General features: G+C 40.8%; 1 protein-coding gene across 1 annotated transcript; it reads left to right on the forward strand.

Moving 5' to 3' along the window:
- The first annotated feature begins 974 nt into the window (after window positions 1-974).
- On the forward strand, window positions 975-19,124 carry LOC138788136 (fatty acid desaturase 2-like). The gene is made up of 13 exons (XM_069965704.1): window positions 975-1,066; window positions 2,415-2,695; window positions 9,400-9,510; window positions 12,752-12,949; window positions 13,412-13,513; window positions 14,074-14,199; window positions 14,394-14,454; window positions 14,852-14,928; window positions 16,214-16,311; window positions 17,097-17,193; window positions 17,283-17,362; window positions 17,658-17,783; window positions 18,994-19,124. Exons 2-13 carry the CDS (start codon window positions 2,483-2,485, stop codon window positions 19,043-19,045), a joined length of 1,341 nt encoding a protein of 446 aa, XP_069821805.1. The 5' UTR covers window positions 975-1,066; window positions 2,415-2,482; the 3' UTR covers window positions 19,046-19,124.
- The last annotated feature ends 662 nt before the right edge of the window (window positions 19,125-19,786 follow it).

Below are 19,786 nucleotides of genomic sequence, written 5' to 3' on the forward strand. Positions count from 1 at the left end.
TGAGTGATAAGAGAGCACAGAGTGCGCAGAGTGCGGGCAGTGAGTGATAAGAGAGCACAGAGTGTGCAGAGTGCTGGCCGTGAGTGATAAGAGTGCACAGAGTACTGTCAGTGAGTGATAAGAGAGCACAGAGTGTGCAGAGTGCGGGCAGTGAGTGATAAGAGAGCACAGAGTGTGCAGAGTGCGGGCAGTGAGTGATAAGAGAGCACAGAGTGTGCAGAGTGCCGGCAGTGAGTGATAAGAGAGCACAGAGCGCGCCGAGTGCCGGCAGTGAGTGATAAGAGAGCACAGAGTGTGCAGAGTGCCGGCAGTGAGTGATAAGAGAGCACAGAGTGTGCAGAGTGCCGGCAGTGAGTGATAAGAGAGCACAGAGTACTGTCAGTGAGTGATAAGAGAGCACAGAGTGCGCCGAGTGCCAGCAGTGAGTGATAAGAGAGCACAGAGTGTGCAGAGTGCCGGCTGCGCCCTCCATTTGGACCGTTACAAAGTCACCGCATTCTATTGATACAAAATATTTGAATAAAGTTTCCAGTAAGAGTAAATAGAGTGGACGGTGCTCACGTGACTGACAGATCTCCAGCTCTCCTGACATAACCTGACAGCTCTGCCATCCCTGCAGCGCCCTCTGTCTGTCATATTACATTCCGCTTCTCCTTGCATCTCCATATGAAGCCATTATATTCCTAGAATAGTGCCCCCCCTCACCCCAATATCTCCTGAGCCTCTGTGACTAAGCCGCCCTCGCCGCTCTCCCCCCGCTCTCATGGTGCCGGGGGTGTTATCTGGCTCCCTCCCAGCTAGAAGGATAATTCCCTCACGTCCTCCAGCTTCGAAAGATCCAGCAGGGCCAATGACGAGGAGGCTGCCCCCGGTCCCCGTCCGCTGATTGGTCCTCTCTCTCTGCTGATTGCCCTGGAAACCCTAAACAGGGGAGAGGAGGGAGAGGAGGATGAGGAGGGAGAGGAGGATGCTTGGTGAGGAGGAGGAGGAGGGAGAGGTGGGGACTGCCTGCAGCCGGCTACATGTGGAGCTGCCGGCACTGAGAGAGCAGCAAGGAAGCCTCTGGGTGAGTGAGTAGTAGCAGCAGGTGGAGGGCAGGAGGGGGGGCAGAGGTGAGGGGTAATTAGCAGGGAGGGGAGTACATATGGGGGCCAGGGGCAAGGGAGATAATAATATACCCTCTATAATATATTGCTTACAAAGTCTGTAGACTATAACAGATATAAAGGATGGGAGGTATAGGTCCAGAACAGAGGTATACTGTAATATATAACTAATGCTGAGAATATAATAGAAAAGTATACTACTGTAATGTAATTCTGTACAGGACATAGGTGTATACAACATACTGCTGTAATACAGAGACTGTGATGTCACTGCACAATAGATAGTATAGGTGAAGTACCTGTAATGGAATACTATAGAGGGTATAGGTGTAATAGACATAGAAGGGATATGATGTCACTGTAATATGGATGATACACTGTATATGTAAGACATAGGATGGTATACAGTATATAAAGAGGATAGCCATCTGTAGCATAGTATACAGAGGATATGGCTGTAATATAGCGGGGATAGCTGCAGTACTGTGTGTGGGTGCTGGTGTAGGGTAATAGCCGGCAGTGCTGGGATATACAGGATATAGGTACAATATAGAGACTAAAGTTGTAATAGAGTGTAATAACTGCTGTAATACAGGCGCTGTGCACCATGGTGATAGAGATGTATGATATCGATGTATGATGCAGATGTATGATATAGATGTATCATATAGTTATAGATGTATGATGTAGATGTATGATATGATGTATGATGTAGATGTATGATATAGTTATAGATGTATGATGTAGATGTATAATATAGATGTATGATGCAGATGTATGATATAGATATATGTTATAGATGTATGATGTAGGTGTATGATGTAGATGTATGATATGATATATGATATAGATGAATGATGTAGATGTATGATATAGATATATGTTATAGATGTATGATGTAGGTGTATGATGTAGATGTATGATATGATATATGATATAGATGAATGATGTAGATGTATGATATGATATATGATATAGATGTATGATATGGTATATGATATAGATGTATGATGTAGATGTATGATATGGTATATGATGTAGATGTATGATGTAGATATAGATGTATGATGTAGATGTATGATGCAGATGTATGATATGATATATGATATGATATATGATATAGATGTATGATGTAGATGTATGATATGGTATATGATGTAGATGTATGATGTAGATATAGATGTATGATGTAGATGTATGATGTATAATATAGGTAGCCGATCTAGCAGGGGCAGGAGACACAATGAGTGGGCTAGCGACGTATGAGCCGCACTAGGAGGATCTCTGCTAATACTTCTCATCCGACAGAGAGAAGAGGAGGCGGAGGAGGAGGAGAGGGCAGGCTGGCACCCAGTGCCCCCCAGTAAGGATCTACCATGGGTAAGGGGGGACAGAATGGAGGAGAGGGCTGCAGCAATGGCTGTGTCAAGTCGGAGCCGCGCTACACCTGGGAGGAAGTGCAGAAACACAACACCAAGACGGACAAGTGGCTGGTGATAGACCGCAAGGTGTACAACATCACCAGCTGGGTGAGGCGGCACCCGGGGGGCATGCGGGTCATCGGGCACTACGCGGGAGAGGACGCCTCGGTGAGTGCCCAGCTGCCGGCAGCATGGGATGGGGGCATACCCACCGAGCTGCCAGTCTCATCTGTTATCTCTCTATATAACTGACTGTCGGTATTGCTATATTATATGTCCTCTATTATCTACCTTCTTATTCTTATTCTATATGGTATGTAATCTGTTTATATATCACATCCCTCTCCTTTCTATCTACTTATCTATTCATATGTATCTACCTTTTTATATCTATCTATCTATCTCCTATCTATCTATCTATCAATCTATCTATCTCCTATCTATCTATCTATCTATCTATCTATCTATCTATCTATCTATCTATCTCCTATCTATCTATCTATCTATCTATCTATCTACTATCTATCTATCTATCTATCTATCTATCTATCTTTCTATCTATTCTATCTGTCTATCTATCTATCTATCTATCTATCTATCTATCTATCTATTCTATCTATCTATCTATCTATCTCCTATCTATCTATCTATCTATCTATCTATCTATTCTATCTATCTATCTATCTCCTATCTATCTATCTATCTATCTATCTATCTATCTATCTATCTATCTCCTATCTATCTATCTATCTCCTATCTATCTATCTATCTATCTATCTATCTATCTATCTATCTATTATATCTGTCTATCTATCTATCTCTTATCTATCTATCTATATATCTATCTATCTATCTATCTATCTATCTCCTATCTATCTATCTATCTATCTATCTATCTATCTATCTATCTCCTATCTATCTATCTATCTATCTATCTATCTATCTATCTATCTATCTATCTCCTATCTATCTATCTATTATCTATCTATCTATCTTCTATCTATCTATCTATCTATCTATCTATCTATCTATCTCTTATCTATCTATCTATCTCCTATCTATCTATCTCCTATCTATCTATCTCCTATCTATCTCCTATCTATCTATCTCCTATCTATCTCCTATCTATCTATCTATCTATCTATCTATCTATCTATCTATCTATCTATCTCCTATCTATCTATCTATCTATCTATCTATCTATCTCCTATCTATCTCCCATCTATCTATCTATCTATCTATCTATCTATCTATCTATCTATCTCTTATTCTATTATCTATCACAATAAAGGTGTCCATGATACATACCCTGTGTTGCATGTCACCTATAGTACAGTTGTCCTGACACTGATGCATCAGCTCTGTGTAACCAGACCAAACACTTTGCTAGGCAGATATGCTAGGAGTGTCCATTGGGATGTGTAGTGTTTGATCCCTGACTAAGCAGAGTCTTCCAGTCCATGTCAGCACTGAGGATGTCCATTCCCTGTAGCCTCAGAGAGACATTTCTTACAACCATGCCATGATATCACCAGCATGCCCTCTCTCTTTTCTCCTGCCATGTCTATTGTCTGGTTTGCACTGCATTGAGTCTGGTCTTGCACTATAATTTGGCTTTCTCTTTTGGCTTTTTGTAGTCATTGTGATGTATTCGCTGGAGGAATTCTAACATTGATGTAAGATGCAGAATAAATCCTAGCCCTCATTTGGTTTTGACTTTTGCAACTGTGTCTAAGGGCCCTATTCCACGGGACGATTATCATTCGCATAATCGTTAACGTTAAACGATTCAAACGACCGCTATTGCGAAAGACCTGAAATCGTTTGCCCATTTACATGGAACGATAATTGTTTCTTATGATCATTCTTGCAGCGTCTTGTCGTCGCTATTGCGTTCGTCACTACTGCAAACGACCGAATGACGTCTTATTCAATGCAAACGAGCAACGACAAAAATAGGTCCAGGTCTTATTAAACGATCAACGATTTCTCGTTCGGTCGTTAATCGTTAACTGCTGATCAACCGAACGATTATCGCTTAGATTCAAACGACTTAACGATAATCTGAACGATAATTGTCCCGTGGAATAAGGCCCTATGTCCGCACTGATGACAATGCGCACACTGAATTTGTAGGCCCAGCCCAATGCTCTTTTTGGGCTTTTCTGGCATTTTTTTCCAAACTGTGGGAAAGTTACTTTAGATATTAAATACATGACTTTATGGTATAAAGGGGAGGAAAAAACTTTATACAGCATTAAATTGGGGTGCTTGAGTTTAGTAAGAGGTCTTTTTTTTTTTTTTACAGAAAGAGCGCCACCCTTGTCTAAAGGTTTTCTGTGGTATTGCAGTTCAGACCTATTTAAGTGAATGGGAGTGAAAAGCCAATCTAATGATATTAGAGAATATCCTACACAACAGTTCCCAAAGTCTAGCCCAGTCATGTAGCATTTTCCCTAAGGTTATGGTTACACATGGGTCCAGGCTACTGTTCCCATCCCGACAATTTGGCATCAGCGTTAGTAGACGTTGTCATGCACCAACACTTACTAGAAGAAACTCATGCAACCCAATAAATTGCAGTTTTAGAGTGGTTGAAAAAACACAACACAATGGTGTAGGTAGGGAAATTACTGTTTAGTTTTGTTTGGTTTATTGGCTAAAAATGTTATGAGTTTGGAATCGATGGGGAAATATGAAATGCCATACCACATAGTATTTTTTCAGCATTTTTTGGCTTATTTTAGTTAACTGGCAGTTTTTCAAAACCATGCTCAGGGTATGGTGTTTTTTTTTTTTCTTTAAATAAATAGTTTTTTTCATATGATAGACCTTTATAAATGGGAACAAACCCCATAAAAAACACCATGGGCGAGACTTATCAAACTGGTGTAAAGTAGAATTGGCTCAGTTGCCCCTAGCAACCAATCAGATTCCACTTTTCATTCCTCACAGATTCTTTGGAAAATGAAAGGTGGAATCTGATTGGTTGCTAGGGACAACTGAGCCAGTTTCACTTTACACCATGTTTGATAAATCTCCCCCAATATGTGTTTGCATGTTGGCTTTTTTTCTGGCATTTTTGGTTTCCTCATAGCTTTCAAGAGAAATCCTTGACACATCAAGAAATTTTAAATGATCTGTAATGAAAAATTTGCAGAGGGGTTAAAACACCAAATAAGAAAACCCCTATACTAAAATACTCTAATTAAAAAACACCAGATCTGTGTACTATGAAGAAAGCCTTAAACAGGTTTCTCAGGGAAGTTGTTTTTGTGACTTCCATAGACTCCGAAGAGAGACCCATTAGATGAGGGAACCTTAAGGTGGTAGCCCTACTTGCCATACATATGCCTCTGCTCAAGCCGATCGCTCCATAGTGTGCACCGACACGGTTTTATGCGGCCGCTATTCACTGAATAGTGGCTGCAGAAAACTGACATGTCAGTTTTCTACAGCGCTGCGAGAGATCCCGCCCGGAGCGTACACTATGTGTATAAGCTCCGGCCGGGATCCCATAGAAAGCAAGGCAACGTATGTTTCCGTACAAAGTACGGCCGTTGTTGTCAATTGCGAAAATATACATAGATGACAACGATCATCGGCTGATCGTTGATATAGGTTGGAACCTATTGTTGTCGGGCGCCGACCGCGTGTAAAAGGCGGTCCCGGCCTGGGATTGGCTGAGCGGCCTATCAGCTGACAGGTCGCTGTGAAGCTAGAGCGCGCAAGACCCGGGGAGAAGCGAACGGCAGGAGCAGCCCTGAAACGTGGATAGGTAATGTATGCCAGTTTAGCAAGGGCTGCAGGGACATCGGTAACGATGTCCTTGCAGCTCTTGTTAAACGATTATCGGGCTGTGTAATAGGCCCAGTAAACGAGCGACGATCTAGCAGATCGGCCCGTGTAATAACACCCTAAGACTGGGTTCCTGCTATGTTTCAAAGGTACAGCGAAAGTATACATAGGCAGTTTGTTGAAAAGTATATAGCGGCATACTCCTGGAGGGCCCATTGAGATCAAGTGACTGTATATAGTCAAATATTGACTACATTCAATACCTTCAAAATAGAACTCAGAAGAGCAACAGACTTAGCCCCTTTCCTTTAAACAAATACTACGTATTGATTGTAAATAGTCTAAAATTGTACATGGCCCCTGTATGATTCATGGCTTGGTTGTACATCAGAAGCAACTTTATATAACTTTACATATGAAGGCTGGATGAGTCTGTTGTGTCTGTTTTAAATGATACCCCCTAGCTGTGTGATCTGAAGTCAGAGCCACGCTGTGTAATTAGTCATGACTGCCGGTTATTGTGCCGGGTTACTGTAAAACATTCATGAGCTCAGCAGCATTGGTGAGGTAGTCTGCCGTCTGAAATTTCCCTCCCTGGGGAATTGCATTGAACCTAGATCCAGGTCTTAAGATATTAGGGGCAGTGAAGTACAATGCAAAGTACATGTATCATTGATATGATAAGATTCGCAGAATGGTATGAATGGCAGGCTAATTGGGGGGGGGGGGGGTTGAAACACAGGTACATAACCTTAGAAGGTGTGAATCAGGCTCGGGGGCTATGAATATAATTCTGAAGGCAGGGTATATAAATCAGGCTCAGGGGCCTGTAAATATGTGGCTGAGAGGGCGTGAATGAAGTTTCATTCTTATATTTTTTATTATATTAGTATATAATAATGGCTAGTATGTGGATCTTGTATGTTCTGCGCGTAGGAACAATGCCACGAGAGGGGTTTGTAAGCCTTCTAGTCTGATCTGGACAGCTGGTGTTCCCAGCTTGTGGGCATGGCCTATCTGGAGGACGCCTCTGACTGTGGCTCATTGAGGACAAGGGCTGCAGAGAGCTGCAGGAAGGAGGTTACTGTAGTTCATACTGTTGCAGGCAACTAGAGGTCACTATCTGGCAGGGAAGCCGTTGAGGACTGGAAGTAAGATTATGAAATCGATAAAACATCAGTGTGTAGAATAATGTTACGTGATGCAGTACTATGGCAATTAACATCAGAACAATGAAACAGAATTTGAATACACAGCCTTAGCTGTATCCTGAGCAGTGAAGCATCAGTCATCCTCATTTCACGCACTTAATATTATATATATTTTTTGCTACATAATGTGTCACACCAAAAAATTCTGTAAACTGGACTCCTGTACATCAATCCAAATAGGTTAAAGTTCACTTGTGAGCAGATTTAGAGGTGTATAAATGAAGGACTGTATTATGTGGCTCAATGTGTGAGGTAAGCGAGCGCCAATTTGCTAGATCTGCACTTGCTTACACCTGTTAGGGTCCATTTACGCAGAAAGATTATCTACCAAAGATTTGAAGCCAAAGCCAGGAATGGATTTGAAAAGAGGAGAAATATCAGGCTTTCCTTTGTGCCTGATCCCGGTTTATAGTCTTTTTCTGGCTTTGGCTTCAAATCTTCTGCAGATAATCTGTCAGATAATCTTTCTGTGTAAATGGACCTTTAGACGGCTCAATGTCCTAGCAACCCTTGCTTTAAAGGGGTGCACAGCATCAGTATATAGAAAATAATAAAGAAGCTATGCTTTCTGTACCTCGCCACACTCCCCCAGTATACTTCTGCCTTGTCTCTGGGCCCCACTGACTGCAGCCACAGCTGACACCTCTGAATTTCTGTCTCTGCAGTGACGGCCTGCTCAGCCAATTACTGGCTATGGCGTTGTCCCGTCTAGGTCAGTGATTGGCTGAGCGGGCTGTCACTGCAGAGGAGGGTTCGGAAGTGTCAGCAGTAGCTGCAATCAGCGAAGGACTAAGAGACGCGGCAGGAGGACACCATGGGAGTGTGGAGAGGTAGGCATAGCCTTTATAAATTATTTTCTATATGCCGAATACCCCTTTAGTCGGCATCTATTACGCGGAGTAATGCACAGCCGACGGTCAATGGATTTTGAACTAGTTGAATGACACACCAGCAGATGAGCAAATGATTGTTTGCTCCTCAGCTTATCATTGTCAGAGATATCTGTCCAATTCGGCCTGGTTCAGCAGATGATCACTCTTAGTAAAGTCTAGTAAGTTGTTCAGTAATAGTTTGAGGAACACAACAAAGAGTTCATGGTCTTGACTTTGTTTCAAAATCCCCTAGATCTCCAATCAAGCATCTGTAAGATGTGCTGGAAAAACAAGTCCAATCCATAGATCAGATGCTTGATCAAGACCATGAACTCTTTGTCATCTGCTTGAACTCTTAAACCATGAACTCTTTGTCAAGTATTACTGAACAATTTTTACATTTTGGAAGGGCACATTATTCTGCGAAGGAGGCTACTGCCATTAGGCAGGGCCTAATTCCGATGCGTCCATGCCCATTGTACAAGTGGTTTACAAAGGACAAGGACACATGACCAGGCTTCAGCTATGTATCCCTTACAATTATATTTTCAAACAACCAACTTCGCACTGCATCGGATAACAATCTTTCTTCTTTGGTTATGGACTCCCTTACAATTATATATAGCCTGCTTTCACTTTTCTGTCTGCTGAATGTAGCTATCTTCCCACTTCGGAAACATATCAGGCAAAGACGGCCATCTTGTTAAATAGGCAGCCAATAAAAAAGATCATGATAGTTATTAGCGGCCCTCTATGTTACAAGATGACTGCCTTCCCCGATATGTTTCAGAAATGGGAACATAGCCATAGAACATAGTGTCTCCATCTCTTTACTGTCTTGCCTGCTGCAATCTTCCACCAGTTCTAATCCTACACCTAGACATGCTCCATTATTCACTGTATCTGTATTAATAAAAAAAAACTATGAATGAAGATAAATACTTACCAATGTTAGCTACTTTAATGTCTGTCCTGTTTATTTCTTATTTAGGAAGCTTTTCACGCTTTTCATCCGGATCTTAATTTTGTAAGAAAATTTCTTAAGCCGCTGTATGTTGGTGAACTGGCAGAGAATGAGCCTAGTCAGGACCGAGGGAAAAATGTGAGTATGTAACAGATATGTCAATTGATTCATTTTATCATTATTTAACAAATCTATTATCACATTCATCTAAAGCGGGTGCCTAAAAGCTTGTGGCCTCACACATAGCATGAGCAAATGGAAGAGAACATGTCTGCAGGGTCTGACTACAAAGTGTTTGTAGTCTGTTGCCATGGAGTACACAGCCTATAGTAGTTTACTTTATAAGGAAAGGGAGACTAGCAAGGTAATGGTTGGGGGTGATTCTGCCTATTAAAGGAGTACTTTGGAGAAAAATAAACTGTTCTCAAAATGGCTGGTCCTGAAAAGTGTACAGGTTTGTAAAGTACAAAGAAAAAAAAAACTCAAGTCTTCAAGGTGGCATTTATTTATGTGTGCCCCTAGCAGGTGTAGATTTGTTGCGCCAGGTGCAGGGCTGGCTGGCTTTACTAAGAGGCATGCGCCTCTTAAAGTAAATCTGGCTGGGAAAAGGGGGAGTGGCTCTATTTAAGACTGTTGTATGAGTGTCCCCCCAAGTGCTTATCAGCTGCTGTATGCCCCAGGGGAAGTCATGTGGTTCTTTTCAGTGTGACACAGTGCTCTTTGCTGCCACCTTTGTACATGTCAGGAACTGCCCAAAGCAGTAGCAAATCCCCTTAGCAAACCTCTCCTGCTCTGTACATTTCCTGGGATGAACACAGATGGTAGCAGGGAGCACTGGAAAGAACCACATGACTTCCTCCAGGGCATATAGCAGCTGATAAATATTGGAAGAAATTAATAACTCTGTATAACTTTCTTGCACCAGTTAATTTGCCAACAATATTTTTTCTCCGCAATAGGCTATGTTCGCACAACGTCAAAAAAAAGAGAAAAGGCTTCCACCGTTTCTATTTAAAAAGACATCTGTTTTTGCCGCGATTTAATAGACTTCAGTGCAATGCGTTGAAGTCTATGGAATGATGGATGTCCAATGCACACAGGGTTTTATCACTTTTATCACCACTTTTCATTCCTCACAGACTCTTTGAAAATAAAAGGTGGAATCTGATTGGTTGCTAGGGGCAACTGAGCCAGTTTCATTTTACACCATGTTTGATAAATTTCCCCAATACTGTATAAAATGGCCAAACAGAGAAATCACTGACATCATTTTGAACTCAAATTCAAAAATGGAGAGAAAAAATGTTGTGTGAACATAGCCCTAAGATGTTGGCCTATGATTACAGTCCTGTTAGAAGAGGGACCCCAGTACTGTGAAGAACAACTGTTTTTACCAAGATTAATGCATAGAAAGGGGAAAGGAGGTTAGAAATTCAGAGTAAAAAATATAAGTATATGTGTAGGAACTCAAATAAAGAAGGTTTGGGTATCTGTACATGAGATGAGAGCAGAACCTAAGACATTTCTGCAGTGTCAGTCTGTAAAGAAGTGATGTAAATATCACTACCTAGAGAAAATGGTACAAGCACCAGCTATATCTTTATGACGGCATATCGCATTTATCTGGTTCATGGAACCAACAGGCACTAGGAATAAAGGTCTTGTACAGTTCCCACTGACATGAGATTTATATTAAATCCCCGATTTAGTGAGTGTGATCGGTCACAGTCTCTAATATTCCTGGTATTTGTAAAGCTCATACTGTATAGACCAAGTTTGGTATAAAAAGTGTGTCTAACAACAACCTGGAACAGAGAATACATATTACTTACATACTGTATACTCTCATGAAGTTAGTGAACACTAGGCCAAATCCATGCAATGCATTGGTAGCATAGCTCTGCCCACTGGAGTAGAATAGTTTTTCATGTAAACTCCAGGGGCATAGTTTTATACACATTATTGAGTATGTACAAGACCCAATCCACAATGTCCAAAGAAACATATAGTAACCATTTATAATGTGATACAGTGACCTATGTGACATAGAAACATAGAAACATAGAAGATTGTCGGCAGAAAAAGACCACTGGGTCCATCTAGTCTGCCCTTTTAGTATTTTCTTTCTTATTATCTTAGAATAGATGTATGTTTATCCCAGGCATGTTTACATTCTGTTATTGTGGATTTACCAACCACCTCTGCTGGAAGTTTGTTCCAGGTATCTACTACTCTTTCAGTAAAATAATATTTTCTCACATTGCTTCTGATCTTTCCCCCATCTAACCTCTCACTGTGTCCTCTTGTTCTTGAGCTTAGTTTTTTACTAAAAACACTCCCCTCTTAAACCTTATTTAGTCCCTTAACATACTTAAAGGTTTCAATCATGTCCCCCCTTTCCTGTCTTTCCTCCAGACTATACAGACATGCGTTACATACATTGTTTATCAGAAAGGAACGTATTTTTCTTTGGCTGTCCATTGCCATTTTTACGTCCTAGCCTAACCTGGTTATACTACTAGCTGAACCCCACAGTCCTGCAGAGCAGTTATGTATTCTAGCCCTTTGTATGCTGTTCTTGATCCTGGATCCTAGAGAATGTTGTATAGATACATGGTTATGATATTTTTGGTTGAAGTTGGTAATTTTTTTTAAACATTGTTAATTTGTGGTGAACACAATCTATAATAGGTTCAGAGATGTATCTAGAAATAAAGATGTTAATAAACATTAAGACCGCAAAGGGAGGTTGAATAGCATATCAAGGATAACAAAGGGTAAATGGAAAAGCTTGCGCAGTCGGGTAATGCAATCTCATTTCTCCATTATTGATGGACTGATATTGTTATAGGACAAATAAACAGCACTCAGGACTCCTCTATTATTAATAATATTCTTAGGCTGCTTTCTTCTCCGACCACCGTGGTAATACAATGCTTTGCTGCCAAGCCGTGATAATTGTTTAGCTTATTCTTGTCAGTGGGTAGCAATGTCTTCAGGAGTATTGTAATTATTCCATATCATCTAGGCTATTGTACTTTTTCATTTTTAGTAATTGTTACTAAGCTATAAAGGGTCTATAGCAGCTATTATGATTTTATTCTTGCCCAGGCAAACATTACGGTTCTTAGTGGTCAAAGGAGGCAGTGGTGTTCATAGAAGGACTCATAGCAAAGATGAGAAGGGACCAAACCAATTTGTTGCAGGGTTTTTGTCGCCCACGACTTGGAGCCTGTTTCCTGTCCATCCACTTTTCATGATCCTGGTCAAATTTTCAATTTTATTATTTGCAAACACTGTAGTTTCTGTAGAAGAGTGCTTACAGATGCTGTGGTGGTCATTATTAGTCAATGCTCTATCATCATTTCCCTTGGTACAGGCTCAGCAAGTGGAAGACTTCCATAAACTGCGTAAGACAGCAGAAGAAATGAACCTCTTTGAAGGCAGTTGGGTATTTTTCGGCCTATACCTTGCACACATCCTGGCCTTGGAGCTTCTTGCTTGGGCTACTCTTTCCTACCTTGGTACAGGGTGGATACCAACTTTTATCACCATTGCACTGCTTACAATTTCTCAGGTGAGTTTGTAAAATTACTAGAGATGAGCGAACCTCGAGCATGCACGAGTCGATCCGAACCCGAACTTTCGGCATTTGATTAGCGGTGGCTGCTGAAGTTGGATAAAGCCCTAAGGCTATGTGGAAAACATGGATATAGTCATTGGCTGTATCCATGTTTTCCAGACAACCTTAGAGTTTTATCCAAGTTCAGCAGCCCCAGCTAACCAAATGCCGATGGACTCGAACCCGAACCCGGTTCGCTCATTTCTAAAAATTACCCTTCTCATTCAGTAACATAGTAGACATATAACAAACTTCTTTCAAAATACAGTATATCAATCATAAAGAAATACATATGACATGTCACATGGGCATCTTAAAAGTTCTCGAGGAGCCCTGACTGATCAAAACCTTTGACATATCCTTGTATTAGTAATGGAACATATTGCTTTATACTATAACATATATGATTCCTCATAGGCCCAGGCTGGATGGCTGCAGCATGATTTTGGACACCTATCTGTCTTTAGAAAGTCAAAATGGAACCACATTGGCCACAAGTTTGTCATTGGTCATCTGAAGGTGATGTCATTTTGGGGATAATAATTTTTTAGTATGGGAACTGGGGGGTTCAATCATTCAAAAAGCCAAAGTGAGTATGTATAGAAACTCTTAAAATGGCCATACACAAGGGTTTGTCTGGTTTAGAAAAGCTAATTTTGTATAAAAATACCCTATTGTGGCATTTTATTAGGAAGCAATATTAGGGGTCTTCTCTATAGGCACCTAATGTTTTGAACAGAGAAAACTGTGATTACAAAGAACCTCTCTGATTCTAGAGGACCCATTTGGTCCTGTATTATAAGAGAAGTCCGGCCAGACCCATTGTTTTTTTTAGCAACTTCTGCTTTTTTAGGACTTCTCCTTTAACCAGACAACCCATTCATTCGAATAGACACAGAGTAATGCTTCATTTGCCCAGGGGTGGTCTTGCTGGGAAATTGAACACTTAGGGAAGAATTTATGAATCCAGCAGGTGTAAATCATAATACATGAGGCCTCCTCTCCTTGCCACCGCCTTGGCAGCTATGGACTGAGACGTAATCTTGCTTCGCAGCTCACATGGTTCAATCTACCTGCAGGGAGCATCAGCCAACTGGTGGAACCATCGCCATTTTCAGCATCACGCCAAACCTAACATCTTCACCAAGGATCCAGATGTTAACATGGTACACATTTTTGTGCTTGGGGACACACAGCCCGTGGAGGTATGAGCCTTCTATACCTATAATATTGGTTTTATTCTAGTATGATTTTCAGTGGTTCATATGATATACTATTCTACGATGGCTAAGTGACCTATTGCATAGAAGTGATTCATGCAGCAGTAATTCATCTACTGTAAATGGATGCTTCCACTCTCTGCAGGTATTTGGTGTAAATCTTTTCCTCTATTTTACAGTACGGCAAGAAGAAGATAAAGTATCTGCCCTATAATCACCAACATCAATACTTCTTTCTAAGTAAGTAATTGGATTTCTAATGGGATTACTGGTTTATGTCAGAGTACAGGTAAAAATACACAAGTCTTACACAGGCAGCAATATATCCTTATTGTATGTGCTGCCTTACACATTTTTTACGCCTCACCTGGAAAATGTGGAAAATGACCCATGGAATCTGCACGTCTGGCAAAGACAATTCAATTCTTCACATTGTCTTGTATTTCTATGCACAACTTCAGCTGTAAGAATGTGTAAGATGGATTCATCTGTATGATATGTATTAACATATAAGGGGCTAATACATAATCAACTGTAAATATCAATACCTTTATGATATAATACAATAGCGCATAAAGTACTGAATTTAAAAAAGTGAACATGACATCAGCAGTGATGCCTCTTTTTTCTCTTGTAGTTGGCCCCCCACTTCTGATACCATTGTACTTTACAGTTCAGATTATGAAGACAATGATAACTCGCAGGGATTGGGTAGTAAGTATTCTTTTGTTTGAGTTCCTCTACACCATAGAACTATTTTTTTCAATTTGTGTTCCTGTTGTTGCATGGATGCCTTACGTACAACATAAAATACAAAGAGATACTGTCAGCTCTGTATCATGCTCATAGCTGCAGACATGGACAAATAGCTGATAAGAAGATAGATACCTGTCTCTTAAGCCCCTATTGCCAGCGCTCGTTTGCTCCTCATTCCCCGCTCGCTGCGGCCGCTATTACAAGCACCAGCAGCGAGCGTGTGAAAGCCGAAGGAGGGGGGGGGCGCGGGGAGCTGCGAGAGGGCTGCCCGGGTGATCGCTTGATCGGCAGCAGATCGCCGCTGCTATATGAGTCGTTTTTCTTTCAACATGTTAAAAGACAAACGACTACAACGATCAGCCGACATTGTTTATTGTTGTGTTCTATTCCACAGGACAATTATCAGCCGTAACGGCTGATATAGGTCGAATACGTCTGATAATCGTTCTGTGTAATAGGGCCTTTAGCTAATGGCTATTTGCAAAGTTATAAAATCATGTTTTCCTTCAAAGCTTGTGTCATAGATGTGTTTCTGAGCTGCAGTCTGCTTGCCCTCTCCATGCCCTGCATGAATGTTTGGCTTCCAGCACTGATCGCAAATACGATCATAAGTAACGATCACGTTCCATGGAAATGAGTGAAGGTTTCAGGTCTTTCGCAATAGCTGTTGTTTGAGATCGTTAATCGTTAACGATTATGCGAATGATAATCGTCCGGTGGAATAGGGCCCTAAGAAAGAAGGCTTGGATGCTGCAGCTCAACACAGCCTCTACTCTTCAGCTTATAAGAAAAACATGATTGTATAACTTAGCAAGAAACCGTCAGCAGGTATCATTTGTTTTAGCCCCCAATCAGCTATCTGCCCATGTCTGCAGATCTGAGCACATGGGGTGACAGATTTTCATAACTTTCTTCCATGCTGGCTTCTATACAGAGCCGAAGCCTGCAAGTCCAGTTGTGATTACTCATCCGTGAATATGGACGAGATGCAGATTTGCAAGATGTGCATTTTGTGCAACAGTTGTCCACCAGGATGTTATGTGCATTTTATGGGTTTGGTGAGGAGGAGTTTATTAGTTTCATAACTATCTGTTTGAAAAGGGTGATTTCACTGTCCTGCCCTATTTCTTATTTTAAAAGTCATATTTCTGGGAGGTCAAGCAAGGTTCACACAAGCCTGTAGATATGTGTAAAAGTTAATGTACGTCATTCATAATCTTCACTTATTTGATCTGTCTTACAGGATTTGGCTTGGTCATTTTCTTACTACATTCGTTTTTTGATTACATTTGTCCCTTTCTTTGGATTCTTTGGATCCCTCGCTCTGCTCAATGCTGTCAGGTAGGCAAAATACATGACTCTGTAAAAGATCACTGGTCTATATAATCTGCTTTTATAATATGCCCTATTTATTTTTATGTAAGGATAGATGTGTTCATCCACAGGATAGTTCATCAATATCTGATTGTGGGGTGCAAGCGCTTGAAACATATGCCAACCAGTTGAGTGGCACAGCAGCGGCACCTCAGCTCCATACATTGTTTTTAGCGCCCATGCTGTATTACTGCGGCACAGCTCCCATTCACTTCAGTAATGTGTCATCAGTCATGTTTTTACTTAAAGATTCTATTCATAGGACCTGCACCATTTTTGGAGCCTGTCTTTGAACTGGCTGAGTTTTAGCAATGTTCTCATGTAGATGTGGCCTACAGAATTAGACACAGTCATTTTTAAGTTGAACAATGTTATGTCATGTACAAACTCACCTACAAGGGTAATGCCTGAAACGTCTTTTGGTAATGATTAGTGATAAACACAACTCAAGCATTCTCAATTCTGATCATTCAGCATTAGAATACTGATGGCTGAAGACGTCGGATGCAGCCCTAGTTAGTCCAAGAAAACATGGATAAAGCCATAGGACTCTCTAGGGCTGCATCCAACTTCATCAGCCACCGGTATTTAAATGCCGAACAACCATGCTCGAGTTGCGCTCATCTCTAGTAAGGATATCTTATCAGTCTTGACAGGCATGACAGAGATTCCAACACAATTCATATTGCACATGTCTATTGCCCTTTATGTATAAAATTATAATCATGTATGTTGCTCTTGACTATTTGTAGGTTTTTTGAATCCCATTGGTTTGTCTGGGTCACACAGATGAATCACATTCCTATGGAGATCGACCATGAAAAATACAGAGATTGGCTGGGGAGTCAGGTGAGGAGAAAGCTCATTCCAATGAATTCATTTCCTAGACTGTATGTATATTCTAATACACAACCTTATACATTTGTCTATAACTACAGCTGGCAGCAACATGCAACATTGAGCAATCCTTCTTCAATGACTGGTTCAGTGGACACCTCAACTTTCAGATTGAACATCAGTGAGTAGACCAAGTCATATAAGACTATGGTTATGTGTATGTTATCATGACATCTCTACTACACAGTGTAGCAAATCCTGTTCGCTACTGATAATGGGGCTGGCATCTTTTTGACTGCAATAAATGATGGCTTCATATAGTGATAAGGCCATGTTATTATAAGGCCATATCGTCCTCAAAATTCCAATTAACCTTTGTTCTTCAGAAATGTAAAGAAATTTCTCTGGAATATTGTTGTATACTTTGTAGCTGTAGTTTGCAATTTGCCCATCATGCATTTTTTCCCCTGTAATAGCCTGTTCCCCACCATGCCTCGACACAACTATTGCAAGATCGCTCCACTTGTTCGTTCTTTGTGTAAGAAATATAATGTCAACTATGAGGAGAAGACACTATACAACGCAATGTGTGATGTCGTTGGGTAAGAGTCATTCTGGGTTATACATTTGTCGGCCATACACATTAGATGAATTCTAGCCACAGAAGTCAGTGTGAGTTGCGGGGAGGCCCCAGCCCTGTGCTGCCCGTGATTCAACAAAAGATGCATGACCCTACGTGGGTGCGTCTCGTGCCCTTGTAAAAGTCCCCTTTTACCATAGCTGTGTTATCTTTGTTAGGACACTTCAAGGAATTCCCCAGGGTTGTATAATCAAGGTTAAAAGAGACAACCTTTCATTTAATAACATATCAGGAGTTTTTCTTAAATACCATTGTGATTTACACGTAATGCTTGAAGAAAGGATTGGGTTGTATGCAGGGGCTTAGCTAGGATTCATGGGGCCCCATTCAAAAAAACTATACAAGGGTATATATAGGCTTGGTGATGTGGCCAAAAAATTAAATCTCTTGTGGCCAGAGGCAGAATCCTGCCTGCAGCCACAAGAGTGTCTGTCAGAGCAGAGACCAATGGCTGCTTGCTCTGTCATTCCACTGTATTTAACTATAAGGGCCCATTAGGAGCCCTTATTCTTAAATACATAGGTGCAGTAGCAGACTATCTTCTGCTCATGCCCAAAGTTCACTTACATGCTGCAACACAAAAAAGGGTTAAAAAGCAGAAGACAAGGAGCTCTCTGCCTCACTGCTCATGCACTGATAGCCCTGACCGTAAAGTTTACAGTCAGAACAGAGGTCAGGGGTTATCAGAGGAGTGAAGCAGAGATCTTCTTGTTGTCAGCTTTTTAACCCTTTTTTGTGTTGCAGCATGTAAGTGAACTTTGCAGCACTGGGCCCTATAGCAGCTGCCTGGCTTGCCTGTGTGGTAGCTACGGCACTCTTTGTATAAATATATAATATTATATATGTGCAATGTTTTGTATCGATAAAACATGAACTGAACATGAATTTCTTTTTTGGGGACAAGAAAAGTTTCCTTTATGCCATGGTCATTCAGACCAGCATATATTGATAAATTATAAAAGAAAAATCCACTCCCAAGTCACATCATTGATTTGTAAGCTCAGATCCCATTGAGTCACTAGAGCACCAATGTATTTCGATACATCTAGCATAATACATTTCTTTGAAGATTTTCAGCATTGAGAATATCCAAACATTATCCACTGTATAGCGGTATATGTTTCATTTCTTACCATCAATTTCCATAACGCTTCCTTTTTCCTTTCCTCTAGCTCTCTGAGAAAGTCAGGCGAGCTGTGGTTAGATGCCTACCTCCACAAGTGACTCTTCGCTGGATTACAATAACACAATTCACACCTATATTTGTTATATTTAGGTTTGTAATAAACTGCCTCAAATTTAAGGGGAGGGAGCTTTCTGTGTGTTTTTACCGTCTTCACTGCCAGAATGATATAGTCCATTGGAGAATGATGCCTTGCGGATCTCCCTGGCACTGATGAGGTTAATGATTGACTTTGTCTACATTTCAGGACTCTTTCATGATACACTAAAAAACTTCCTAAAGTATTATGGCACCTTTAGCAATTCTTCTTTTTCCCCAACATGCCTAATGCATTGATGCTTTTGTAAATAGATGCCTATTGTTGTTCCCTGTAGAGATGCTTAAGTCCCACCATGTAGCACAAAGAGGAGCTTGATGTTATTTTTTATATGAATATATATAGATCAAAACTCCATCAAGAATCTAAGAGAAAAAAATCGAGTAGAGAATTCTGAAAAATGTAAGGCTGTAGGAAAGTGTCATGGGGGAAAGAAGAGGAAGGAGTAGACAGAGTGGGCTGGAGACTGAAGATTGATCAGATTGTGAATGTTAAATGAGACAGCAAGTAGATATGAGTAATGATGAGATGTCGTACGTGGATTTCAAGAACAATGGAGGAAACGGATGGATGTTTAAAGAGATGAAATATAATGGATAGAGATGTCCGCTACTTGAGCACCATTCAGCATTTGATTACCGAAGGCTGACAAAATTGTATGCAGCCCTAGAGAGTCCGGGAAAAA

This window comes from Dendropsophus ebraccatus, chromosome 4, assembly GCF_027789765.1.
Source record: "Dendropsophus ebraccatus isolate aDenEbr1 chromosome 4, aDenEbr1.pat, whole genome shotgun sequence".
Taxonomy (NCBI): Eukaryota; Metazoa; Chordata; class Amphibia; order Anura; family Hylidae; genus Dendropsophus; species Dendropsophus ebraccatus.